Here is a 26,222-nt window from a genome sequence, read left to right as displayed (position 1 = left end):
TCAGGTATTGACTGAAAAGTGGCAAGTAACATTCATGCCACATGCACAAGTGCAAGGCAATGACCACCTCAAATAAGAAAGAATATAGTCATCTCTCCTTGACATTCAAACATTATTATCACTGAATCCCCCATTTTCAACACTGATCAGAAACTGAACTGAAGCAGCTATATAAATACTCTGCCTACAAGAGCATGCCAGAGGCTGGGAATTCTGTGGTGAGTAACTCACCTCCTGACTCCCCAAGTCAGAAGTGTGATGGAATACTCTTCACTTACTTGGCTGAGTGCAGCAACACTCAGGAAGCTCAACACCATCCAGGACAAAGCAGCCTGCTCGATTGGCACCCTATCCACCACCTTAAATATTCACTCCCTCCACCACTGATGCACAGTGGCAGCACTGTGTACTAGATACACTGCAGCAACTTGCCAAGGCTCCTTCAACAGCATCTTCTAAACCCGCAACCTCTACCACCTAGAAGGACAAGGGCATCCGATGCAGGGGAAAACCACCACCTGCAAGTTCCCCTCCAAGTCACACACCATCCTGACTTGGAACTATATCATCATTCCATAATTCACTGAGTCAAAATCCTGGAACTCCCTTCCTAACAGCACTGTGGGTATATCCTACAACACATGGACAACAGAACTTCAAGAAAGTGGCTAACCACCACCTTTAAGGGCAATTAGGAATGGGCAACAGATGCTGGCAATTCCAGTGATCCCCAATCCCATGAAGGAATATTAAATAAAATACTTTTCAAGCAATGACCATTTCCCAAAGGAAAAAGCACCAACCTAACCTTCAATGGCACCAAGATCGTTGAACACCATCCCTACCTTCAGTGTCCAGGGGTGGAAGGCAGTCACCAGTGACTAGAAGATATATCAAACTACATCAGCAGTGACTACAAAAGTAGGGCAGTGGCTGGCTACCCTCTGACAATGGTTAACCTCCTGTCATGCCATTGCCTTCCCATCAATTACAAGGCTCAAGTCAAGGTGGCATGATAGAATACTGATCTTTCACCTTAATGTATTCAATCGCAACAACACTCAGGAAGCTTTTCACTATCCAGGATAGAGCAGTCTGTTTGATGCTCTGCCAACAGACAATATGTACCATCTCCGCCACTGGTGCACTGCCTATGTGATGAACTGTAGCAAGTCATTTTAATGAAACAGTATCTCCCAACCCCATGACATTTACCATTAAGGACAAGGCAGCAAGCTCATAGGAACACCATCACCTCCAGGTTGCACTGAAAAAGTGAACATTTATGATGCATTAGGATAGTGGAAGACTTGTTACCCTGTTTGACACCGCACTGAACTCTCTCCACGGACAAGGAGCGCAGCATTCCCTTCAAGTAACATGCTTGTCACATAAGTAGTACTGAAATGACCTAGTTTACAATGTTTATTTCAGAACAATGTCTACAAGACAAGGACGTTGCTTACCTATCCAAAAGAAACCTGAGGTATTCAGAACAGTCTTGCTGGGACCCAGGGGTGAACCATGGTGGTCTTGATTCTTCAAAGAAGCTCTGTGGAGCATATGCTGCTCTCTGTTGGCAAAGTGGTGGAAACTGCATTGTATTACTTTATATCAACTGAAATAATTAGAAAACTGAACATCTACAAATATTGCTATCTTTGTTAGATTTCTGTTCTTTTTAGAGAGACAGACTGCAAGTAAATTTGCAAATACTTTTTAAGAAACTCAACCAGAATGAATTTGAAAATGTCAATTTTCTTAACATTCCTAAAATGTCAAGTACTCTTTTCTGCAAATGTCAATCTTTAAATTTTTCTGTGCAAAAGTTCCAAAGATGAGCATCAAATACAATAACTTCCAGCTCTTAATTTAACATGTGACAATTTCCACTAGAGTTTAAAACAGTCACTTTTCCCTCTCCTGCACATCTCCAAGTTCAGTATTAGTGGCAAAAATCTTGCTCTTGTCACAAAAATTGTAAAATTCATTTCCCAAGCCAAAAGTGAAGAACTCATACCACAAAGGTTTTTTAATGAGCAATCATTAGATAAAAGCACCTAATGCTTACCCATCACACTGAATTGCAAAATGTACTTAAAGGGTAATTTTTTTTTTAAAAAAGGGTACCTGTGTGTGAGCCAAAAAAGCAAAGAGAAGTTGCAGTTTTCTCATCAAAGAACGAGCTCCATTTAGGTTCAGTGATAAAACAGATCTTCTGAAACTGAAGGAATTTTGAGAACATTTAAGAAATAAAACTAATTCCTGCAATATGCCCCCCACAAAAAAGTAATATTTAATAAACCGTGGCTATTTAATATTTTTAGAATTATTAAAGTTTCTCTTAGAGAAATGAAGGAAAAGTTCACTAGTTCTACCTAACATTCAACAATACCATATGCTTGCAGTTATACTACAGTTATCAGTCTCAAACCAGTGTCGTCAGAACTGGGATTCATGGTGGACAACTCAGAGTTCTATCAGCAACTGCACGTCATTTTAAATAAAAATCCAATCTTGGGATGTGTGTGTTGCTGGCAAAGCCAGTGGTTATTGCCCATCCTTAATTGCCCTTAAACAGGTGGTGGTTTTGCTGCATACAACTGGGTGGCTTGCTAGGTATCAAAGGGCATTTAGGAGTAAACCACATTGCTGTGGGTCTGGAGTCACACATAAGCCACACTAGGTAAGGATGGCAGATTCCCTACCCTGAAGGACCTTAGTGAACTAGATGGGCTTTTACGACAATCCAGTAGTTTTATGATTATCAATGAGAGCAGCATTTTATTCCAGATTTAGTAATTGAATTTAAATTCCCCCCAGTTTGAACTCATGACTCTGAAGCATTCATCTGGGCCTCTGGATTACTACTAGTCCAGTGATTACTACTAGTCAAGTAACACTACCATGGTGCTACCGTCCCGTAAACTCAGGTTGAGTTCAGCAATGAAGGAGATAGAAACATAGAAACTAGGAGCAGGATTAGGCCATTCGGCCCTTCAAGCCTGCTCCATCATTCAATATGATCATGGCTGATCCTCTATCTCAACGGCATATTCCCGCTTTCTCTCATACCCCTTGATGCCCCTAATATCCAAATATTTATCAATTTATTTCTTGAATATACTCCACAGCCTTCTGTGGTAGAGAATTCCACAGGTTGACCACCCTCTAAGTGAAGATATTTTTCCTCACCTCAGTCCTAAATGGCCTGCCCCGTATGCTGAGACTGTGGCCCCTGTTTCTAGACTCCCCAACCAGGGGAAACATCCTCCCTGCATCCAGTCTGTCTAGCCCTGTTAGAATTTTTAAACGTTTCAATCAGATCCCCTCTCATTCTTCTAAACTTTGGTGAATACAGGCCCAGTCGAACAAATCTATCCTCATATATGACAGTCCTGCCATCCCTGGTATTAGCCTAGTGAGCCTTTGCTGCACTCGCTCTCTGGCAAGTATATCCTTTCTTAGGTAGGAAGACCAAAACTGCACACAATACTCCAGATCTACATATACATCTGATTTTTATAGTTAGAAAACTGCAAGGTGGGAGCATCTGCTTTCCTCTATCGCTTAAAAAAATAGAAAACTTTCTAAAATATCTAGGAAGCACAATAGTCCTCCTGAGTATTTTTAAAACGTGCTAACGCTGCATCCAATAGGAATCAATGTATCATGAGAATAGTCTCCAACAAGCAGGGTTCAACTGACTCTTCCGTAATTATGTCATTTTGCTATGAATACTCATCCAAAATATTTTTGCATTGTGCAAAAATAACAATATAACTGGGTCCTGAATCTCCTTATTGAGTCCACATTATGTTAACAAGTTACAATTGGGTCAAACTTAGTACAGTTGAATATTAAAGCCTTAATTTTGCTACAATACTGAAGCAAATTCCACCACTTACTCTGTAGCCATAAATAATGCTTGAATGACACTGTTCATATAGCAGGTATTGCCCAGGTTTATTAACCCAGTTTTTCCAGTTTCAGATTTTCCTGAAAGCCTTGACAAACAAGATGCCAAAGAATTTGAGTGCGATGTCCAAGCACTTTGATTAAGAGTCATCTTCATCTTCTCTTCAGAAGGCTTTGGCAAGTCCTACAAACACCAATTTATGTTTAGTTATCTGTCAATTTATATATAGTCTCATAATCCACTGTATGGCAACAAAAACACAGGTTATGCAAAAATGTCGATCTCTGAGTAACAGATAAATACAACAATACCGTATATAATTGAGTAATAGTCGACCTCATGTAAACATTGACCCCTGATCTTTGGCCAAAAACCTAAACTCCAACTTACCACCCACTCACCACTGAAGTCAAACTCGCCTTGGTGCAAACCTTCTCATTCAATGGCAGCTGGTCAGCTCCTCATGACTGCACAGAATAGTAAAAATACTTTTTGGCTCGTTTTGAGCTTGTTTTGGGGGTGGGGTTGGCGAGAACAGACACTGACGTGGCACCTCTACAACCAGCTGATCTACCATCATAAACAGATAACGAGATGATAGGAGGTGGATTTAAACCCTCTCAAAAATATTACTTGTGTATTAGTCAACCCCTTACTTTTGCTAAACACTTGGTCTCAGAAACTCGACTTTTACACAAGTATATACAGCAACAACAATGGCAATAGGAATATATGGATGAAAATGAGTAAACAAAAGTTAAGCCAAGTGGATGTTTGGAAAGTGATGGCAAGGTCATAAGAGTGTCAGTGATACTCACTTTGTAGGAGATCAAAAGTACTGATTAAAGAAGAAACTTAGAGAGTGACAGAGTATTTTTTCCCCCCCACTATAAAAATACATAAATGATAATGCTACAATTGTCTTTTAAGTTAAATTTATTTATAATTAGAAGTACAGTATGGCATACCTGATTTTTCTGAACAGCTAGCTGAGGAATGATTATTGTGTCAGTGACGATTAGGTTATCATCATAACCTAATGATTGTTAGGTATCAGTACTATAATCAAGGTTGATTCTATGTTTTTTTTTAAAAATCTGTCACGAGATGGGGGGCATCGCTGGCTGGGCCAGCATTTATTATCCATCCTAAGTTGTCCTTAAGAAGCTAGCAGTGAGCCACTTTCTTGAACCGCTGTAGTCCTCATGGTGTAGGTACACCCAGGTGCTGTTAAGAAGGGAGTACCACGATTTTGATCCAGTGATAGTCAAGGAACGGTAATATAGTTCCAAGTCAGGATTATGCGTGGCTTTGAGGGGAACTTGCAGGTGGCAGTGTTCCTATGCATTTGCTGTGCTTGTCTTTCTAGGTGATAGAGGTCATGGGTTTGGAAGGTGCAGTCAAAGGAACCTTGGTGAGTTGCTGCAGTGCATCTTGTATATGATGCCACTGTGCGTCAGTGGCAGAGGGAGTGAATGTTTATGGTGGAGGGAGGGAATGTTTATGGTGGTGGATAGGGTGCCAATCAAGCAGGCTGTTTTGTTCTGGATGGTGTCAAGTTTCTTGAGTGTTGGTGGAGCTGCACTCATCCAGCCAAGTGGAGGGTATTCCATCACACTCCTGACTTGTGCCTTGTAGATGGTGGACAGGCTTTCCACAGAATTCCCAGTATCTGACCTGTTCTTGTAGCCTCAGTATTTCTACAGCTAGTCCAGTTCAGTTTCTGGTCAATGGTAACCCCCAGGATATTGAAAGTGAGGGATTCAGATATGGTAATGCCATTGAATGTCAAGAGGATATGGTCAAATTCTTTCTTTTGATGGTGGTCACTGCCTGGCACTTGGGTGGTGCGAATGTTTCTTGCTGCTATACAGTGAGGTACTATATGATTTGAATGGAGGACTTTCTCCTGAGATAGAGACAGAAGTCATGCCTTAAAGCTATTAACATTGCTCCCAGTGTTAAATTGCTGAGGGGCAGTCGTTGGGATCGTGGGCAGGCTCCCTACGGACCTTTAGCCTTTTTTTGGCCGGGGGGTGGACTGCGCCTGGGGTTGAGAGAAAAGTGGACTGCAGCACCTTAAAATCGTAAAATCCAGCTTCAGATGTTTCCTGTAATTATGTCTCAGGCTCTTACCTTAATGGCCTCAAGAATAGGTTCATAGAGATCAGGAAACCCAGAATACTGATACATCATACAATGCATCAACTCAGTCAACTGCATGAGGAAGATTTTACTGGTAGGCGAATCTTCATCTTTCAGGAACTGAACTAGCTTTATAATGTGGGGAACAATCTGTGGAAAGATCAGTTCATGGAGTTACATAAAGTGTTGTATGTTTGCATGTGTGTGAAGTAACATTTCCCTTCTTTATCCTGGCAATCTACTGTTGTCACATTGTGACTCGAGTCCACTATTTCGTTTCTAATTACCTAAGTTTGTTATTTGCTACTTTTGTTATCCACCAATCATGTTACACAAAGCCCCTTCCTCCCAATTTAAATCTGTTATACCGTCAGAGATAGAATTGTCACGATTGCTGTTCACCCACTGCACTATATATTTATAAAATTTTAAAAAACAAATAAAAATCAAATCCCATAAACTTGGCTCCAACAATGCCTTGTCCTGCTCCCCATCAGGACCACGTTCCTCGTAAGGTTTCTGTATACCCTGGATTCTGATGCTACCTTGTCTGAAGGCCTTCTGATACCGACCTTCAGTTCCAATTCTCAATATTATTGTTATTTGCAGACTGGAAATTGCAACTCCCAAACAATTGGCTGAAACGTAGGCAGGATTACCATTTCCAGGAGTTACTGTGACTTTTCTACTGCTGTTCAAAATCTCCAAGTAAGCATTCCTGTTGTGTGATCCTGTTTGTCCATTTGTTTTCTCAGGTGGCTTGTCATAACCCTGAATGACTAGTCATGTAAACTCAGTTGCAAGGTTATCATGTATTGATCCCTATTGTCCCACTGCTTTTCTTGGCCTACCCCTTCTCTCAGCTCCTGGTCTTCACTGCTCCAGGTCACTTCAGGCCCCATTGCCTTTACCTATGTTCATACTCTGCTGCTGTCAAGCAGGCCTGACATCACCTGGAATAAAACTAATTTTAAACATAGGGAGGAAATGATGTGGAGCAAGATATTTAGCTTGATTCCTAGATGTTTGCAGCAGCAAAGAAAGAACCTACCATAATGACGAAGTCATAAATGTATCAATGTAAAATTTCTTGTTTCTAATAGTTAACCCACAGACATTTTTTTTTTTATCTGGATGAACCAATAGTCTTGCAATGGAACGCCATTCCACTCTAAGAATATTCAGCTGCATTCAATTCAGAGTGGAACTGATATTTTTCTTTAGAATTTGTCATAATGTAATTTCATTAATAGAGGATGGATGGTAAATATTAAGTAATTCATTGACTGTAAATGTGGAATAACTCATTCATATCTATTTAGCTCACTGTCTGTGTAATACTGGTGCAGAAAAGTTGCTGTGTTTACCTAAAAAAAGTCACTGTACTCAAAAAACTGGCAACTGTAACAAGTCTTAGACGTTCTAAAGTAAGAATTCAGGTATATGATTATATAAAATGAGAATATTTACAGAAAAAAGGAAACAGTTTTAAAAAGTTCAAATTTAAATCATCCTGTAGTTTTGTGAAAGGATTAAAACCAAAATGTTAACCTGATTTTTTTATTTTTACAAATACTGATGGAGCTGCTGTTTTTCTATAATCTGTTTTTAATTGCATAATTTTCTACAGTGCTTTTTGAAGAGAACAGTGAAAAACAGCAACAGTTAAACAAAAATTCAAGAATGAGAAAAGGCCATTCGGCCCATTCATGCTCATCTATTAAATATCCTATCACTTCAATTGCAGCATTCAATCCTATTTTGGCGCCTCTCCAATGTCTTTGTTTCTATGATTTGGCATGGCAGATCATTCCAAATATACATTGAGTTGGATGATCAGCCGTGATCATAATGAATGGCGGAGCAGGCTCGAAGGGCCGAATGGCCTACTCCTGCTCCTATTTTCTATGTTTCTACATCACTGAATAAAGCCCTCCTTAAAAACAGTTTTAAACTTACTTTTCAGTAATTTCAATTTATGTCTTTTAGTCCTACACTCCTGATTACCCTGAGGTAAAATTCTAGTTTTGCTGTTTCTGCACTATTTAATATTTCATGTAATTCAATGAAGTTTCCCCTTAACCACTTTTCTTCTACACTGCAGAACTTGACAGTCTCCAATCTTTCCTGAATGCTCACCTCTTTTATATTGGGAGTCAATCTTGTTATTTGTCACTTCAGACTCCTTAATTTATGTCACTGTATCCCAAACGTCTCCCAAGTTAATGCAGCATTTTTCTTTTGTAGTGCGGGCAGCCAGAACTTAGCACATCAAAAATGTGGTCCAGGAGCTCATTGTAGAATTGTAACATAACCTCTACAGATCTATATTTTACTGCTCTTGCTATATATCCCAGCACTTCACAAAATATTGCTTCAGTGCATTACCTCGACAATTAAGCTATAAACTTTGTTTAGAATTCCACTCGCTGTATCCTCTCCACCCATCTGCAATACATTTAGCAATGCCAAATTTAATTCACATTTAGTCTGGCCAATTGCTTAACAGGGCTAAACCCTTCTACAAATCTTTTGTTGTGTCTTCTCTTGACTGCTCTTAATTTGGCGTGCTAAGTTTCAGAATCTTACATTTAGTTTTGATATTGACAACCAAAACATTAATAAAACACAAAAAAATAAGAATAGTTAAAGTTCACAATGAAGCCAGTTAATATATAGCAACTGTTCTTCATTTTGACTAGTTTAATTTTTTTGTTATATTTCTTAGTTGTTGCTCACATAAATAATCTTATCAATATTTTTGAAAGTCTTAAGTAAAATAGAATCACTTAGAAAGCAAAGATATTAACTATTCAGCAAAACATTTCCTTTCTCAACAGTACAAGCAGAATAACTTACTAAATGAAAGGCTTCTGGAGAATGCTGAAAACTGAGCAGCATGTGTGAAAGAACCGTTAAAGCACCAGGCCGCACAATAGGATACCAAAGGCGATGAAATACCTAACACAGAAAATATATTCACCAATAAGTAGCCATGAAATAATAATTTTCCCACTAATTTGTTTACTCCAGACACGCTTCTGAAGACCTCGACTCTTTGCTTGGATCCACAGGGTGCCAGTCATGCTTCAGTACCTCAGCAAGTAGTCACTACTCATGTGAAAGTTTGCACAGTAAGTGTTGAAACTCTTTGACCAAGTGGAACATCACAGCTGAGCCAGAAATATCTCTCACTCTTGCACTTTTAGAAGATGACACTGATAGCAATCAAGGACAAAGACCCTGGTCAATTTTCTTCATCATGATCCAGGGACACCGAGGCCAGGTATAGGACCTCTACCTCTGAGATCAGCTACCTCGGTACAAACCAAAGATTGAGTCTCAGTACTAAAGACTGGCCAGTGCACATGGAGTTTTATCACCTCCACACCCCCATCCCCACAACCGAAAGAAGTTATCAATGTTAAATTTAATTTGCAATTGGTGAGCTCAATTCCATAACTGATGTAATTCTTTTGCTGCATCCTCTGTCTCAGGAGATACTGTTCTACAATTTATTAAAGAAAATAATTGGAAAGGAAAAAATAAAAAATTCAAATATAGGCAATCATCTCTGAAAACTCTCAGTTCTCTTAATTGCATTTGTTGAAATCCCAAGAGAAAGTCTAGTGCCTTGACCTTGACCTGATGAACTAAGGGGCAGTGGTGGAAAAAAAGCAAAAGCACTTATAAATTTTGGTTATGCCCAATTAAATCCTTAAGCCACTGTTAATGCAATTCCCCATTTTAAACACACAAGACTTCTACCAAACAGTTACAAACTCAGTGAATTGCAAATAAAGCAGTATTTCAGGAACACAGCCAAGACAAGACAATTTATTGCATATCAGCAGCTGTAGGCACAGAGTGAGCAGCACAAGTACAATAAATTCTGACCCCGGAGCAAACAAGCAAATGCAAGGTTAAAAAGGATTTTAGATAATGTGTCCTTTCAGGGCAAATATATTACAACTGACATATTCCTGCTGCTGCTATCATGCATACTTGCTGGCTGCGAGGGTTCACAATTGTTTGAAATGATGCTGAGGTTGTAAAACGGTTCAACTCTCTAAGCAGCATGGAGAAACAGTCTTCAATGAGATAAAATGGACTCTGATATCAATAGATTAGGGGGAAAAAGTATAAAATACTTCCAACTGCTACGTGGCAGCATTCAACATTCTGCTTTACTGAAATCTTCGCAGCACAATATTGCATCATATGAAAATTTCCTTCAAGTTTCTTTTCAGATTTTCTGTATTACCTGAAATGCTGATACTGTTAATGCTGTCCTACTCCTCCATATAATTAATGCAACAAGTAATTTCAACAGCTAAAAGTGTTCCAATGTTGATATTCCAACAAGGCAGTTTCAGATTTATTACTTTCATCGGAGTGTTAAGTCATTCGTGACACAGGTGTGAAAGTGTAAGGGATATAATTTACTATTAAACATGCTGTTCTGTATAAACATCTGTCTACAGTTTTTCCAGAAGCTGAGGGTCCATATTGGCAGGTGTGTATAGGTTTTCACAAAATGCTCATACAAAATTTCTCTCCCTACTCAAATTCAAATGGAATGTTAAATATGTTTAACAGCTCTTCATTAGCATTCACACAATCCTATCAGCAACAGTAATTTCCCTGTCCTGTTCTCTTCAGGGATTAGTTGCACTTAGTTTATCTCCCTACTTACCTGTTCGATCTTAAGCAAAGTGACATCTATGAGGATAGTGAACTTCTGGACTGAAGCCAATCCTTTGAGCAGCGCGATCACCCATGTCTCGACATGCTGAGCCAAAGGCCAGGACAGCCAATCAATCATCCTTCAGGAGACAAAAAAAAGCATCAGAAATATTTAAACTCTCTCCATGGTTTCTGCATACAGATGTTTAAAATGCTCCCTTCTCTGCTGCATATTCATGTAAATATTTACTTGTGCCAATTTGACACAGTATTATATGGGTTTCAAATAAATATTCTAGAATTTCTTTCCTAAACAAAAGCTTCCTATAGTACTTTTTACTCTCTTGCCTATAAATTTTCTACAAGGCCCATTACCATTTTCTTAACATTTTCTTCATATTAAAAATAAAAACAGCAGATGACCGTATGGCCCCTCAAGTCTGGTCTGCCATTCAATAAGATCATAGCTGATCTTCTATCTCCACTTTACTTTCTTGCCTGTTCCTCAAAATATCCGTTGATTCCTTGTGAGATCAAAATTCTGTCCATCCTAGCCTTAAATATAGTCATCAATGGAGCATCCTCAATCCCTGAGGTAAAGGATTCCAAAGATTCACAAACCTCAGAGTAAAGAAATTTCTCCTGATCTCGGTCCTAAATGATTGACCCCTTATCCAGACACTGTGCCAGATATTTTAGATTCCCCAGTCAAGGGAAAACAACCAATCAGTGTCTACCCTATTTGAGCCCTTTCAGAATCTTGTATGTCTCAATGAGATCATCTCTCATTCTTATAAACTCCAGAGAGTATAGACCTGATTTGCTCAGCCTCTCGTCATAAGACAACCCTCTAAACCCAGGAACCAAATTTTAAATTGACACAGCTAATAGAATGCCAGTCTGCAGTACTCATAAGTGACATGGTTCAGATTACAAAAAATAAAAATCTCCCTCAATCTCTGTGCATCTTTTTTCTTCTGTTTACACTTATGTCTGTACCTCCTACAGCCATGCTGACAACAGGGTTCCCAACCCTTCCCACTGCACACACCAAAATGATTTGTGTTCATCAAGATAGGGATTATTGGTTGCATAGGGAAGATTGGTGGGAAGATTGTAAACTAGCCTAGATTTTATTTTAGTAGGGTTTAAGTCACCAGTTGAACTTGACCATTTTTAGAGGCTTTTACAAACACATGTATTCTGCAATAGGCTAACAAAGTTAAGTCACCATTTTATACTAACATCTTATCTAAAAGAAGCCATTTTGTGATTTGAACACCTGTTGTCAAGCTCTGCAACGTTTCAGTACACTAACCACTAGTATTGTAAAGTAGTAATCAACCAATAACAGATGATCATTAGAAGTACCAACTCAATTACTCTAATTAAAGAATAAGCAATTAATCAAATACCTAATGAAAATCGGATTATATTTATTTCTGTATTTCTCTACTAACATTCCTATGTTAGAATCGAAGTCTGAGATTTAAACATTCTGTGACAGCATGTTGTGAGAAAATGACCTACACTATCCAGTGGAGACCCCTATCAAAATAAACTCTCCTTGACACCCCAAGGTGGGGTGATGCCAGAATTAGGTATAAGAGAGGGTTTCAGGAACCATTTTGTTTGCGGACACCAAACAAAGGGATCCGGTGCTGTAATTTCTTTGGGACAGAGTTAGAATTCCTGTCTGCGTGAGAACAGATATGGTAGCATTAGGTCTAGGGACAGAAGCAAAATTCCTGTTGGGGAGAAGAGTTGAGGTCATTTTTGGATTCTTCTGGACTGGCCATCCATTTGAAATCACGAAGTCTAACATGTATTATTGATAAGTAAACCTTTTGTTCTTTTGCTTCTTTAGTTAATTGATAAGTGTACTGTTGTTCTATTTTACCCTTTATTCAAATAATTGGCATTATTTGCTAATTCAGTGTCTGATGGTGTCTTGGCCTGATGGTTATATCTCTATCCAACTAAAACAGTTTAAAGGGTTAATTTGGTATCCAGTAATTAGGCTGCAGGCAACTAAATTTATTAAAATACCCTATTTTTTTTTTAAACTTATAAAATGGATTTCTTTTTACATCAGTGCCAAACATGCAGGGGACTAAAACAGTTGGAAAGTAAAGATCCTTTTATTCTGCCCCAAGAATGTGCATCCACCACCATTCCCTGAAAAGCATTTCCAGTTTCCTACACCAGCAATCCTGTGAAGGTGCCCATCTTTCCCTCAGCTCCACGCTTGAATCTCTCCAATCAGGTTTTCACCCCTGCCATAGCAATGACAAAAATCACAGTCTGTGACTGTCAATTTAAAATTTCATGCCATCAATTAAATTTCCCATACTCCTACACTTGTATTTAAATCCTTTTATAGGTTGCCTCTATCACTTATCTTGAGAATTTCTCCCATCCCTATAAGCACTCACCCCCTCCACCGCTGCATCCCCATAAATCTGTGTCCTCTGATTCAGCCACTGGTGCGCCCTCTTTCTATTCTCCCACATGCAGTAGCTATCCTTTCAGCTGCCTGGGCCCAACGCTCTGGAATTCCCTCCATAAACATCTTCACCTTCCTTTATTCCTTGAAGACTTTTTAAAAAATGCACCTCTTTGATCAAGCTTTTGGTCTATCCTTTGGCTCTTCATCCCTTGTCTGAAGACACCTCTGTGCACACAATGGGACATTTGCCTTCAGTAAAGGCGCCAGACAAATGCTAACTCGAAACGTCAACTCTTTTCTTCTCCGCCGATGCTGCCAGACCTGCTGAGTTTTTCCAGGTAATTCTGTTTTTGTTTTAAATGCTAACTGTTGTTGTTTGTGCTTGGGGCAATAGCCACTGGAAATTGGGTCGAGAGTACCAAAGTTCACATTGTGCAGGATCATCACTGCCAGGAAAAAGGAGACATTCAGCCCACCAATTTGAGTTGGATGTGAAACCAGCTATCAGAGATGAAAGGTTACTAACTCTACAATTAAGCAACTTGCCCATACCACTTGAATATGATAAAGCTTTAACCAGCTGGGAGATTTATTTCTGCTAGTTTTGTACTCAGATTCCAGCACAATCTCGATGGAATCACAGACCAGAGTAAAAGAGCGAAATATTTAAAACGTAGGTGAGTAATGCCCATAGTCACTTACGCTTATGTTTTCCACGTCACTTTACATTGGTTTGAGATTCAATTCGCCTGAGCCTAGCCCCAATAACTGGTCACACCCCCAGGTCAAAATCTCGAGATTCCGCCAATGGCTCTAGTTAGAGAAGACTCTTCAAATTGCACTTGTTTTCTTAGAGACACAATCATTAATAGGAGTTTTTTAAAAGCCTTTTTTTTAAAAAATCAAAAAGTATTTAATTTCCTAAGAATCTGACCAGTGCACACCAATGAAACAATTAAATATTGAGGTTTTTTTAAAAGTCACTTTTGCTGATCTTAATTTAAGTTACTAATGGATGGAGAACTGAACATCCTTGTTAAAAATTATTAGCTCAGGTGATAAACCCATTTTGAACTGCATAAATAAAACTGCTTCAGGTTACCATTCTTAAATGCATCATGGAATACTCTTTATGGAAAGAAAAATAAGAAATAATTAAGTTCTAGTACACTGCCTGATTGAGCAAGTTCATGGAAGATCTTATGTTTGTAGTTATGCAAATTAATTTTGGTGGAAGCTTTCTTGGTAACCTAACCAGTGCAACTTAAGTGCATTTTGGGTGCAATTTCCTCAATGCATCCAAAGCAGAAATTCTAGTCAGTTATGTTCATTTATATAGATACCTTCAAAAACTTGAACATTTTAAAAAGAAGCTAGCAAAGAAGCTCATTTTCTTGCACCCTCAGCAGAAATTCTATTCTCCTGAAAGAATTAGGATGCTGGTCTTGGAAAGCATATGATGAAGTATATTTCAACAAAGAGTAGCTTTCAAGGTTTCCCTTTTAGCAATTCAAGCTCATCATATCCTGTGTTCCAATCCATGAGAAGGCATTACAGCGAGGACCTTCAGATTTTCTCCCATTTTGCACCCAAATCTTATACTAAGAGTTAGCTTCACATCATTGGAAAAGGAGTGGACCATTCAACCCCTTTGTAAGCATATGCTTTGACTGCCTTATGGCGTCTCTGGACATACAAAGTCTTTTAAGTCTAAGTATAATTCAGCCCCCTCATCCTGTTCTGCCATTCAATTGCATCATGGCTGGCCTGTACCTCAACTCTATCTACATGCCATTGTTTCATATTATTCAACACTCTTATCTATTAAAAATCTGCCTGTCTCAGCCTTGAAAATTTAAGCTGATCCAGTCTTTTTTAAGGAAACAATGGCTCATTTCCATTATCCTTTGTTTGGAGAAGGTACTTCCAGAATTCACTCCTCAATGGCCTGGCTCTAATTTTGAGGTAGTGCCTCCTTGTTCTATAACCACCCCTCCCACATCACTTCTGCACAGGGGCAATTACAACAACCACCGTTTCATAATAGACTCAACTTTATTTCCCCTTGAATTGTGCTGCCCCTCCAATTTTAATCATTACTTGGGCTTTAAACAGTACCTGCTCAAAGAGGTGGCCACATTTGCCCACACAAGGGTGACTACTAAGTCAACAAACAATTCAGCAGCTCAGAAGTGCTTTGGGATATCTGGAGGATGTGACAGGCGTTACATACATGCAAGTCCCTTCCTTACCTGCAGAGAGCACAAGTCATGCTGGCATCTTTGACGTTTTGATCTGTGATCAGGCTTCGAATGAGAACTGTAATCATTTGTAATGGGATGTGCTGTACAAGACTTGCTAGGGCAATAGATGGTTCAAATATAGAATCTGTAAAGCAAACAAATACAAGGCTCTTTCTTGGTTTGGCGAAACAACTCAATGTAGAACTTGGTCATCAACTTGATTCCAAACCATAACAGCAACCAGAAAGCATTCAATAACTGATCTATATACGAGAGAGAACTGAAAAGTGGACTCAATAATTGATAATTTAGCTGTCTATTGATTACATTTTGTTAAGAATTCTAAACGTTATTGTCACTTATTCTTAAAGGGGAAAGAACATACAGCAGAGAGTTTCAAAATATATGACCTTGATTGCATTTATTTATGCTTGGAAAGTTCCACTTACTTGAGTCCAGTAGAGGGCATAGCAGGCAGGGAACCCCCACCACAAGGGAGGGTGGTAATTTGATCGGCCACTCAATAAGCCAACCCCTGGACAGAGAGCTTTGGAAAGGCTAACAACCAGAGAATGAAGAGTCAAATTTTTGCCTCACTTTAAAGTGGGCAAAAAACACAGCAATGTGCCCTCACACATAGGCGGCTGTTCCCCTGCTCCCACTCGGAGACTAATTTGAGGAGGAAAGAATTGGAGAAGGCAAAAGGAAAAAATATATATTTTTGTAAAGAAAAAAAGGGAGAAAAACATATTAAATAAACAATGCTACCAACATGAAGAATTAAGTTTAAAATAAAAGTAAGACAATTGCCAGATGTGAAACTGAACTATACAGACCAGCAAGGTCGCTGGCTTGATCTCCAGAGATTAGTTAGCTGCTCTTGGCCAGGATAATGGCAGTGGTGCTTAAAGTGGCTTCACTGCCCTAGGGTGGAAATGAAGAGAAAATGAGCCCAAATTCCAGCTGTTGATGCAAAATTTGTTACTCCCTGCAAAACATACATGAGCGTGACTGTCAAGTGGAGATAAGATCAGACTTGATTTTGATGCTACAAATAGTTAATTAGCTCACTGACACAAAGAGTGACTGTGAGGTATCACAGTGAAGTCTTTATCTTTAGGAGGGGGAATGGAAAAATAGGGATTAAGGACAATCTCCTTTTAAAAACATTTAAAAGTGAATGCTGAAATGGGTCTACAAAAATAACAACTTTTCATTTTTAAAAAATCCCTTTCTTTGAGGTAGCAGAGATTATTACCTGTAGCAGAGATTATTACGAATACCTCTTGAAGAGAAGGCAGAAGTGCACCAGGCTCAGCTTTCCAAATGCTTTGTAGCAAATTGCTTACTTTGTTCACCTGAGAAATAAATCCACGAATCTCTTCCTCCTGTGTAGCATTGCATTGGAACTGAGTTATAGTCCTTACAAGCTGCTGGCAAAACAGCACTGCTGATTTACCCCTTGGGATGCAGTGTACAAAGTCAGACAACAACTCACTCAACCTAGCACACAGCAAAGGCTCTGGTCTCTCACAAACTAATCGCAGTACCTCAGTGTGCATGCAGCCAAAGATTTCAAGTACAGAAGGGCAGCTCATTATAAGCTTTAGTCCCATGTGGATATAGTCAATAATGGCGATATCTTTCTTATCTAATGATCCATAACCTTGTTGCAGAAGGTTTAGAATAAAGCCCTTGTTAAAGAACTCTTCAAATTCACAACGATGGTACCTGGCATAGGCATCAAGGACCTGAAGACCTACTTGTTTCTGGAAACTGTCCTCCCCAATTAAAATTAATCTTGTCGTGAGATCAAACATCGCCTTGCATTGCTCTCGGTCAACTGAGTTCTCAGCTGCATCTACCACTTTCTTCACAATCCCCTTCTTCACTGTTAGGGGATGTGAAGAAGTGATGAGGGCTTCCAGTATTTTATCCATCATTGATTACTATACCACAGGGTTACACTGGAGGTAGTCAGAGCCTAAGTGAGAAAGAGAGAAAAAAAAGTCAAACAGCAAATAATACTTTTCCAATTACATTTTGACAAAAAAGTTTTTATTAAATCAAAGCAAATGCGGAAGAGTTAAATCTTCCCCCTGCCCGCATCCCCCCGCCCCCCCATATTCCTCCCCCTTGCTCACGTCATCTGGTGTTGCTGCCCCTCTGTTAAGCTGGTTTCTAGAAGAGGCAGAAACAAACCTGGAGTAAAGTTAATCGGATTCAAGTCGTAAAAGGCAGACATCCTCGTCCACTATCTTATGAAATGTATATACTACCCAAGGAGTTAATTACATGCCGCCATGCGATTAGAATGTGACAGTATTCCTCAGCTAAACCTTAGAAGCATCAGTTTAAAAAGCTTCAATAATTCACAGTAAATAATCAAGTAAATTATCTTCTTCAGCACAACGAAAGTCAGAGCAAAAAAAAATTCCAAAACCTATACAAACATGCCCCCGAAATGGAGAGGCATCCTTCTAAAATCTGTTTGCTTAGTTTAGTTCAGGAATTCCTTGTGAAAATCAGAAATGCAACCATGCTTGTAACAGCGTGGTCATTTACTACCCACAACCAATGTCATTGTGCACCACAAAAAAGTTAATGTGCAAAATCTATCCAGATCACACTGTTGACTTTACTCTCTTTGGTCTGATCTCTGTTATTTACTTTGCTGCTAATGCTTTCAAGCATTTCCGTATGGTTTCCCCCGAATCATAATGCACTCCATCAGGATGCATCCGTATTCACCAAGTTTTCAAAAGCTTTGATGTTCAATGACAACACCGAAGTCAACATTTTACATAAGCAAATGTCTGGAAACTTCAAAATACTATAAAGTTAAGAGTTTAAAGCTATCAATACATATGCAATGAAATAGTCTAAAATTCTGTGATCCTACCAAGATTGAGTACTGTAATCCAGATTAAGATTAAAGATATATATATCTCCCACATAGATTAAGGACATTGAGCTGCATGAACTGTGTGCCCGGTAGAGTCAGGTGTGGGAAAGATGGGTCTAGGTAGAAACCAGGGCCAAGGCTTAGGGAAGAGTGGGTATTTGCTTGAGGTTTGAGGAATGTAGGGTTTAGGTTTGGAGTGGTGGATTGAAGTACAAAAGGAAAATTAAAAAAAATCCAGGAGTGGAACACAAGAAGCGGGGTGGAGAGGAGGGGGAGGTGGCTGCTGTGGTGTACAGGATGTAGCGCAGCACAGTTTCCTTAAAAACAATTCTGATGCTTGTGGATGCTCAGGTGTTTCTATACAAATGGAGTTGCAGGTAACCACTCCGTCATTTTATTTCTGGAAGTAAACGGTAATATTGTCACCACAGAACTTGCATTATTTAAAGCAAGTCAAACTGTTGATATCCAAGATAAATCAAAGTAATTGATCAACTATTAGCACCACAACCTTGTGCATGGATCTTTCACTGCAAATCAATGGAGTGTTCAGATATTTTATGGTGGTGCAGCCATACTCACTGCCTACTGTAAATTTTGAGTAGGCGAAAGTACAGTTGCGTTTCATTCAGGGGCTGACAGTGATTTGGAACCAGAACACTAATCTGTCTCTTTAAGCAATCCTTCACGTAATCACAGGTTTTCAAACTGAAATATCCAGATCTTAGGAGTTCCCCAAAAGTCAGAAGATTGACAACCATCATTAGATTTCAGATTTGGTTTTGTTTCTTAATTTGTTATTTTTGTTGCTGGACACCAACAGAAAAGACATTTTCTGCAATGATATTTAAAACACTGCTGCGCCAAATCCATTCACTCATTGCCCTGGTACTCACCGACCTATACTGGCTTCCTGTATGGTTACACCTCAATTTTAAAATTCTCTTTCCTATTTTCAAACTCCTTCATGGCCTCACCTATTCCTATCACCGCAAGTCCTACAATCCTCAAAGATCTTTGTGCTCCTTCAATTCTGCCCTTTTGTGCATCCCCAATTTTCTTCATTCTACCAGTGGCGGCTGTGCCTTCAGCTGCCTACGCCTCAACTTCTAGAATTCCCTCCCTAAACCTCTCTGCTTCTCTCTCCTTTAAGGCACCCATTAAAAGCTGCCTCGTTGACCAAACTTCTGATCACCTGTCCCAACATCTCTTCTGTGGCTCTGGGTTAAATTTTACTTGAGGTGTCTTGGGACATTTTAGCATGTTAAAGGCACTATATAAATGCAAGTCATTTTGTTTTGCTTTCGATAGACGTTACTGTGTTTTGTAAGTTAGGACAGATAGGGTGATCCTGGAAGAATGTGTACATTTGCATGGAACACATAGGAATACAGAATCCTTGGCAGATGGTTCCACATCCAAAAGGTTTTAAAATCCACTAAGCCGTAAAGTCATGTAAAATAAAAATGAAGAGACCTGGAGGGATGAAAAGACTTGGAGAGGTGCACTGCATGATGTTGTATGGTACTGAATTCTTCACGCCAGGAAGATCCTTACTGTGTGATGAATGAGTCAATCTCAGCTAGATAGTGGTGGGACACCAGAATAATAATTTGCAGATAGGAAGTAAGTTTTTTTTTTGAAATTAGAATGGTTCCTTCCCACTTATGATCACTATCATAAATGCTGTAAAGGACACATGTGGAATTTAAGAACAAACCTGAACTTCTCTTCCCACAGTTGAATTTCTTACCGACCTTACTCCATCTAAGCTCAAACGTGAAAATGGTTCTTTAGGTAAAAGTACCAAAAGATTGCTGGTCTTTTTGGAACTGTAACCATTAACCACTGCTTTCTTGAGCAAAGTGTAGTAAGAATATTTAGATTTTTTTTAATAGCTATGTTTCCCATTATAATTGCCACTGAATTTCTAGTTTTTGTCACTGACAACAGATATTAAAAAAATGCACAATAAGATTTTATTTTAATGTTATCAAAGTATAACCAAGATTTCAAAGAATAAAAATGTACCAGTCAGCTATTCAAAGTGAACCAGGCTTAAAACAAATCTAAACAAGTGAAGAGGGCACTCAGCAGAGCACATAACTTTGCCACGTTGTGGTTAACTCATTGTTGCAATTATGCAGCTCTTCCTTGAGACTTTTCCCTGCTTGATCAATACTCTGTAACTACAAAGCTGAGAAAAGAAATAGTTTATTAAGAGCTTTCGTCTCACTTAGGAGGCTTCAGGCCAATCCACATCCAACAACCAGCTCTGAAAACCCTGTTCACATTTTGACGGCTATGACAAATCGCACCACAGCAGCTGAGAAAATCCACAACGTTCTAAAATCACAGAATCTTAAAGGCACAAAAGGAGGCTATTCAGCCCATTGTGCCTGCACCAGCTCTCCAAATGAGCATTATGACCTAGTGTCATTGCCCTGTCTTTTCCCCTTACCCCTGCACATTGTTTCTATTCAAATAATCATCTAGTGCCCTCTTGAATGCCTCGACTGAACCTGCCTCCACCACATTTCCTGGCAGTGCATTCCAAACCCAAACCACTCGAACTGTGAAAAAGTTTTTCTCACGTCACATTTGCTTCTTTCATAAATCACTTTAAATCTGTGCCCTCTCGTTCTAGATCCTTTTTACGAATGGCAACTTCTCACTATATACTCTGACCAGCCCCCTCATGATTTTGAGCATCTCTATCAAATCTCCTCTTAGCCTTCTTCTCTCCAAGAAGAACAGTCCCAGCCTCTCCAACCTATCCTCACAGCTGAAGTTTCTATTCCCTGGAACTATTCTTGTAAATCTCTTCTGCATTCTCGCCAATGTATTCACATCCTTCCTATAATGTGGCACCCAGAACTGTACACAATACTCCAGCTGAGGTCTAACAAGTGTCTTATATAAATTCAGCATAACCTCCTTGCTCTTGTACTCTAGGCCCCTCTTAATAAAGCCTAGGATACTATATGCTTTATTAACTGCTCTCTCCACCTGTCCTGCCACCTTCAATGATCGATGCACACATACACCCATGTCTTCCTGCTCCTGCACCCCCTTCAAAAATTTCACCCCTTATTTTATAATGTCTGTCCATGTTCTTCCTACCAAAATGCATCACCTCACACTTCTCCTCATTGAATTTCATCTGCCATCCAACTGCCCACTCCACCAACTTGTCTACGTCCTTTTGAAGTTCTACATTGTCCCCCTCCCAACACTCCCAAGCTTCATAACATCCGCAAACTTTGAAATTGTCCCCTGCACACCAAGATCTAGATCATTAATATATATCAGGAAAAGCAAGGGTCTCAATACCCACCCCTGCGGAACTCTACTACAAACCTTCTTCCAGCCTGAAAAATATCCATTGACCATTACTCTCTGCTTCCTATTTTTCAGCCAATTTTGTATCCATGTTGCTACTGTCCCTTTTATTCCATGAGCGATAACTTTTCTCACAAATCTGTTGCGTGGCACTGTATCAAATGCCATGTACATCACAGCAACAGCATTACCCTCTTCGATCTTTTCTGTAACATCCACAAAAAACTCCAGCAAGTTTGTTAAACATGATTTCCCCTTTAGAAATCCATGCTGGCTCTTCCTTATCAATGCATATTTTGCCACATGACTACTAATTCTATCCCAGATAATTGTTTCTAGAATCTTGCCCACCACTGAAGTTAAACTGACTAGTCTGTAATTACTGGGCTTATCCTTATAACCTTTTTTGAACAAGGGCATAATGTTTGCAATTCTCCAATCCTCTGGCACCTCCCCTGAGTCTCGGGAAGACTGAAAAATTATGGCCAGTGCCCCTGCAATTTCTCCTCTCATTTCCTTCAATATCCTTGGATGCATCTCATCCAATCCCGGTGCCAAATAATCAACAACATTCTAAATCAAACAACCCACAGCATTCTAAAAGAAAAAGTCAATGTACCCTAGATTAACAGATGGATCCTTCAAAAATATTCCAGGATCTGGATCTACATTGTTGCTAAAAATGAATCCATTTTTCCTTGGGCTATATCCTACCTGTATACCAAGTTTCATGGAAACCTGTCCATTAGTTTTTGAGATATATAGTTTACAGACAAACAGGTGAAAACATTACTTCCACCCACCTTCAGTGGCAATAATTAAATTAAATTCTGAGGAAAGGTCATTGACCTGAAACATTAACTTTGTTTCTCTCTCTGCAGATGACGACTGATCTGAGTATTTCCAGCATTTTCTGTTTTTATTTCAGCTTCCCAGCATCCACGGTATTTTACTTGTCTAAGTTAAAACTGGTAAGCATTATTTCTGAAAGCAAATTACTTGTGAGCAAAAAGCAACACAACTGGTAATGTTTATATCAGTTAACCTGAACTGACACTCTTTGCGCAAGACAACAGCTACAAGTTTGATAAAGAACATCACTTGTAGAGGCATCAAAATGTTTCTAGTCAGTTTGAGAACATGGATTCCAATTCGTTCTAATGTCACAAGAAGTTAAAGCCACACGACAAAAATTCCCCCCTGCATTCTTAAATCAGATTGATATTCCAGTTGGTTTAATAAACAGAGCACAAACTTCTCCAAGTCCAAGCGATCTAGCTGATCTCTGAACACTACTTCAACGCCATGACAATGTAAATTTGGCCACACTTGTCGCTACCAATTTTTTAAAAATCTTTTAAAAATCGGAACGATTATAACACGAGAAATTGAATGATGTATATACAACGATTAAAAAAAAACGCCGACAGAAAGTGTATAAAATCACAAGTGATAATGTTGCAAGTCATATTGTGAAGGCCAGAAACAATCGCGGTTCGAGTCAGCGGCGTCTCAACGTTCCAAAAACGAATGCTGTGTCACAACTTACCCAGGGAAACCATGGCAGCCGCCGTTCTCGCGCTCACACTGCAACACTACGTTCCAAACGCTCCCTTCTTGTTATTTCACACTCCGTACCCCGCTCACATCAGCGGCCCGACAACGAGAGGCCGGTTTATCAAAGCAGACAAACCACCCCCCTCCCCCCCACCCCGGGCAACTCGGTGAGAAACGTCAGCGCGACAGCAGCACACAAGACCCCGCACACTGCTTCATCTTAGTTGGTCAATGAAGCGCCGCTGCCGTGTTTGTGAATGAGAGCTTGGGGGTAAGGGGAGGAGGAGCGGGGATAGGGCAGCGGAGAGAGAGAGAGAAAAAAAGGAACGAAGACTTTATTTTTTTCTTACTACATATGTTTCCGTCGGCGTCATCTCAGAGGGAATTATTGATACCAAGGTTTCACCAATTTCTCTCCTACCCAGGCAAATTTTAGGATACCTCACGCAGAGTTGCCCAAGCACTAACAACGTAGTTTGAGAATAGGGTGGTTAACAAGGTGAACGTTATCCATTCAGCACATGTAATCGCGTCACCAACCTGAAATATATTTTAATCTTTCATGTCTATGACGCTACAATCAACCTGTCAAGTGTTATTTATTGGGAGTCACTCCCAATGACTAGTCTTAAATGTACTGTACCTATTTTGATCACGTTTGACTGAAAGATAAACACAGCTTTCTATGTATGTGGTTGCAATCACTGTCACTATTGGTAATGTTCACTTAGCTTGTGCTACTTAATATAATGACATCACCAAAACTAATGCAATAATTCCTATTGAAATGTATTATTAACTTTTGAAATTGTAATTCATAATGTCTGGCAGAGATATAAAACATGGTAAAGGAAATACCGTAAAGGGCTACAGGGGCCAATATCACAGAGAATACCGATAAGGAAGATCTAGTACAAAAACAGAAATACCTGGAAAAACTCAGCAGGTCTGGTAGCATCGGCGGAGAAGAAAAGAGTTGACGTTTGAGGACTCGAAACGTCAACTCTTCTTCTCCGCCGATGCTGCCAGACCTGCTGAGTTTTTCCAGGTAATTCTGTTTTTGTTTTGGATTTCCAGCATCCGCAGTTTTTTTGTTTTTATCTCAGGGAGATCTAGTAGTTCATCCTTCTGTGGAAAGAGACTTATGGGTTTCCCCCACCACAGCATGTGATTGTCCCTTGAATGACCCCCATAGAGTCTTTGCACCGATGTAAAGATCATTCCAGAATTGATCACTGTTTTCATTAAATTATTACTTTTAATCTTGAACTCGCCTTTTATTTGTTCGAACTTATGTCCCCTAGGTCCACTATGGTAGTTTAATTTGAATTGACGCTCAGAATTGACTTTCTCGTTCACGGAATGCCTTGCATACCTTTGCAATGTGCATTTGCCTCCTTTCAAGGGTGACGAGTCAAAGTTTCTTCAAGCTGTTCCTCATATCTCAGTCCACTGACACTAGGGATCAGTTTTTTGGTCCTGCTCTGCACTGCATCTAAGTACTTGGGGTTCCTTATGTGTCATGGTGATCACGACTGATAATAGAATTCAAGTTGCAGCCTGAATAGAACACTAATGGGACCTGCAAGGACCTGACAAGTGTTATTCATTCAGTGTAATATGCACATCTCTTGATGTAAAAAAAACCCATTTTATTGTGTCATTTGTACAATCACAACTCCACATGTTTGAATGGATTTGTAATTGTTGCCACTGTTGCTGACTCAATGTTGCTACTAATATTTTTCTGTTAGTAGATCCGTCTGCATTATTCCAGTTTTCTCCTGATGTGAAATACAAAGGCCAGTATCTACATGTTTACAGCAGGGATTCGGGGGTGGGGGGTGGGGGCGGGTGGTGTTGGTTGGGAGATGACAAATAATATTTGCAGTGAGCTTTTACCAAATTGCTCTACTTACTTGACTTTTCCATAGAAATTTAATACAACTGAGTGGCTTGCTAGGAGATTTCAGAGATCAGCTTAGAGTCAGGAGTCACATGTAGGCCAGACCAGGTAAGGACAGCAGATCTCTTTCCCTAAAGGACATTAGTGAAGCAGATGGGTTTTTATGACAATCCGGCAGAATATTGCAGGAAAGAGACATGCTGAAGCTTTTTGTCTGGTACTCATCAAAACAAACAAAAGAATGCCAAATTCAAATAATCACAATAGTTTGTATTTCAGGAGGAAAGGGTGTTGATTGATTAGCAAGATGAATCTGATTGGCCAAGGCATTTCCATGGAGAAAGCAACAGGGAACTATAGGCTTCCCTAACTCCTGGATAATTAAAAAAAAATTTGTTTTGTTTGCAGAGAATGGATCGTTGTGTGCGAATGTATCTCACATGAAATGAACGAGTGTAAATGAACCACATTGCAAGTAATCCAGTTTCATGGCCACCATTATCGATAACAGCTTTTAATTCTAGATTTATTTAATTAACTGAATTTAAATTCTTCCGCTGAGTTGGTGGCATTTGAACTCATATCTCCAGACCATTAGTCCAGGTCTCTGAATTATCAGTCCAGTAGCATTATCACCATGCTACTGTTCCCACTGTACTCCATTATGATAAAAACATGTGACACGGGCATTTAAAACATTAACAAAGTTGTGTAAAATTATGGGTTTTGGAAGCTTCTGGTTTAGATAAAAAGTTATATATATTTTAATTAATCTACTTAATTTCTTGGAATCGATGTATTTGGAGTAGGCATGTAACTCAACTGAAGTTGCAACTTTGGTTTGGTGCTTCAACATGTTTTGCAATGGGTTAATGAAGCCAAGTTGACAATCTCAATACTGAGCAGACTGTTTTATTAGAGAAAACATAGAGCAGATGTTTCCAGAGTAGATAATTTCCAAGCTCTCTCATTGTATTTTCAGATGGCAGGTCCCTGTAAGAAAGCTGCATTTTCTTGTCCTTAAACATCTGATTAACTCAATTTCTCAGGCAGCATCTGTGATTAAAAGA

The 26,222-nt window shown here is 39.4% G+C and overlaps 1 protein-coding gene across 3 annotated transcripts in view; it reads right to left on the bottom strand.

The window, feature by feature from the left end:
- The window catches only part of usp38 (ubiquitin specific peptidase 38), a 41,195-nt gene extending 17,806 nt beyond the window's left edge, over positions 1 to 23,389 (bottom strand). The window contains exons 1-9 of one of the 3 annotated variants that reach the window (XM_041186470.1): positions 23,239 to 23,389; positions 16,701 to 17,426; positions 15,452 to 15,587; positions 10,761 to 10,890; positions 8,924 to 9,025; positions 6,056 to 6,214; positions 3,909 to 4,102; positions 2,131 to 2,224; positions 1,467 to 1,573 (exon numbers count right to left, since the gene is read on the bottom strand). In XM_041186470.1, coding sequence (XP_041042404.1) covers positions 1,467 to 1,573; positions 2,131 to 2,224; positions 3,909 to 4,102; positions 6,056 to 6,214; positions 8,924 to 9,025; positions 10,761 to 10,890; positions 15,452 to 15,587; positions 16,701 to 17,385 — 1,607 coding nt within the window. In that variant the 5' untranslated portion in view covers positions 17,386 to 17,426; positions 23,239 to 23,389. The remainder of the gene's footprint in view (positions 1 to 1,466; positions 1,574 to 2,130; positions 2,225 to 3,908; positions 4,103 to 6,055; positions 6,215 to 8,923; positions 9,026 to 10,760; positions 10,891 to 15,451; positions 15,588 to 16,700; positions 17,427 to 23,238) is intronic. The other 2 variants (XM_041186481.1, XM_041186490.1) reach the window with 2 other exon arrangements.
- Between the last annotated feature and the right edge of the window lie 2,833 nt (positions 23,390 to 26,222).

The sequence above is a fragment of the Carcharodon carcharias genome, chromosome 1, assembly GCF_017639515.1.
Source record: "Carcharodon carcharias isolate sCarCar2 chromosome 1, sCarCar2.pri, whole genome shotgun sequence".
Classification (NCBI taxonomy): Eukaryota; Metazoa; Chordata; class Chondrichthyes; order Lamniformes; family Lamnidae; genus Carcharodon; species Carcharodon carcharias.
The sequence above is the reverse complement of the archived record's forward strand: the minus strand, read 5'-3'. Positions and strand labels throughout refer to the sequence as shown.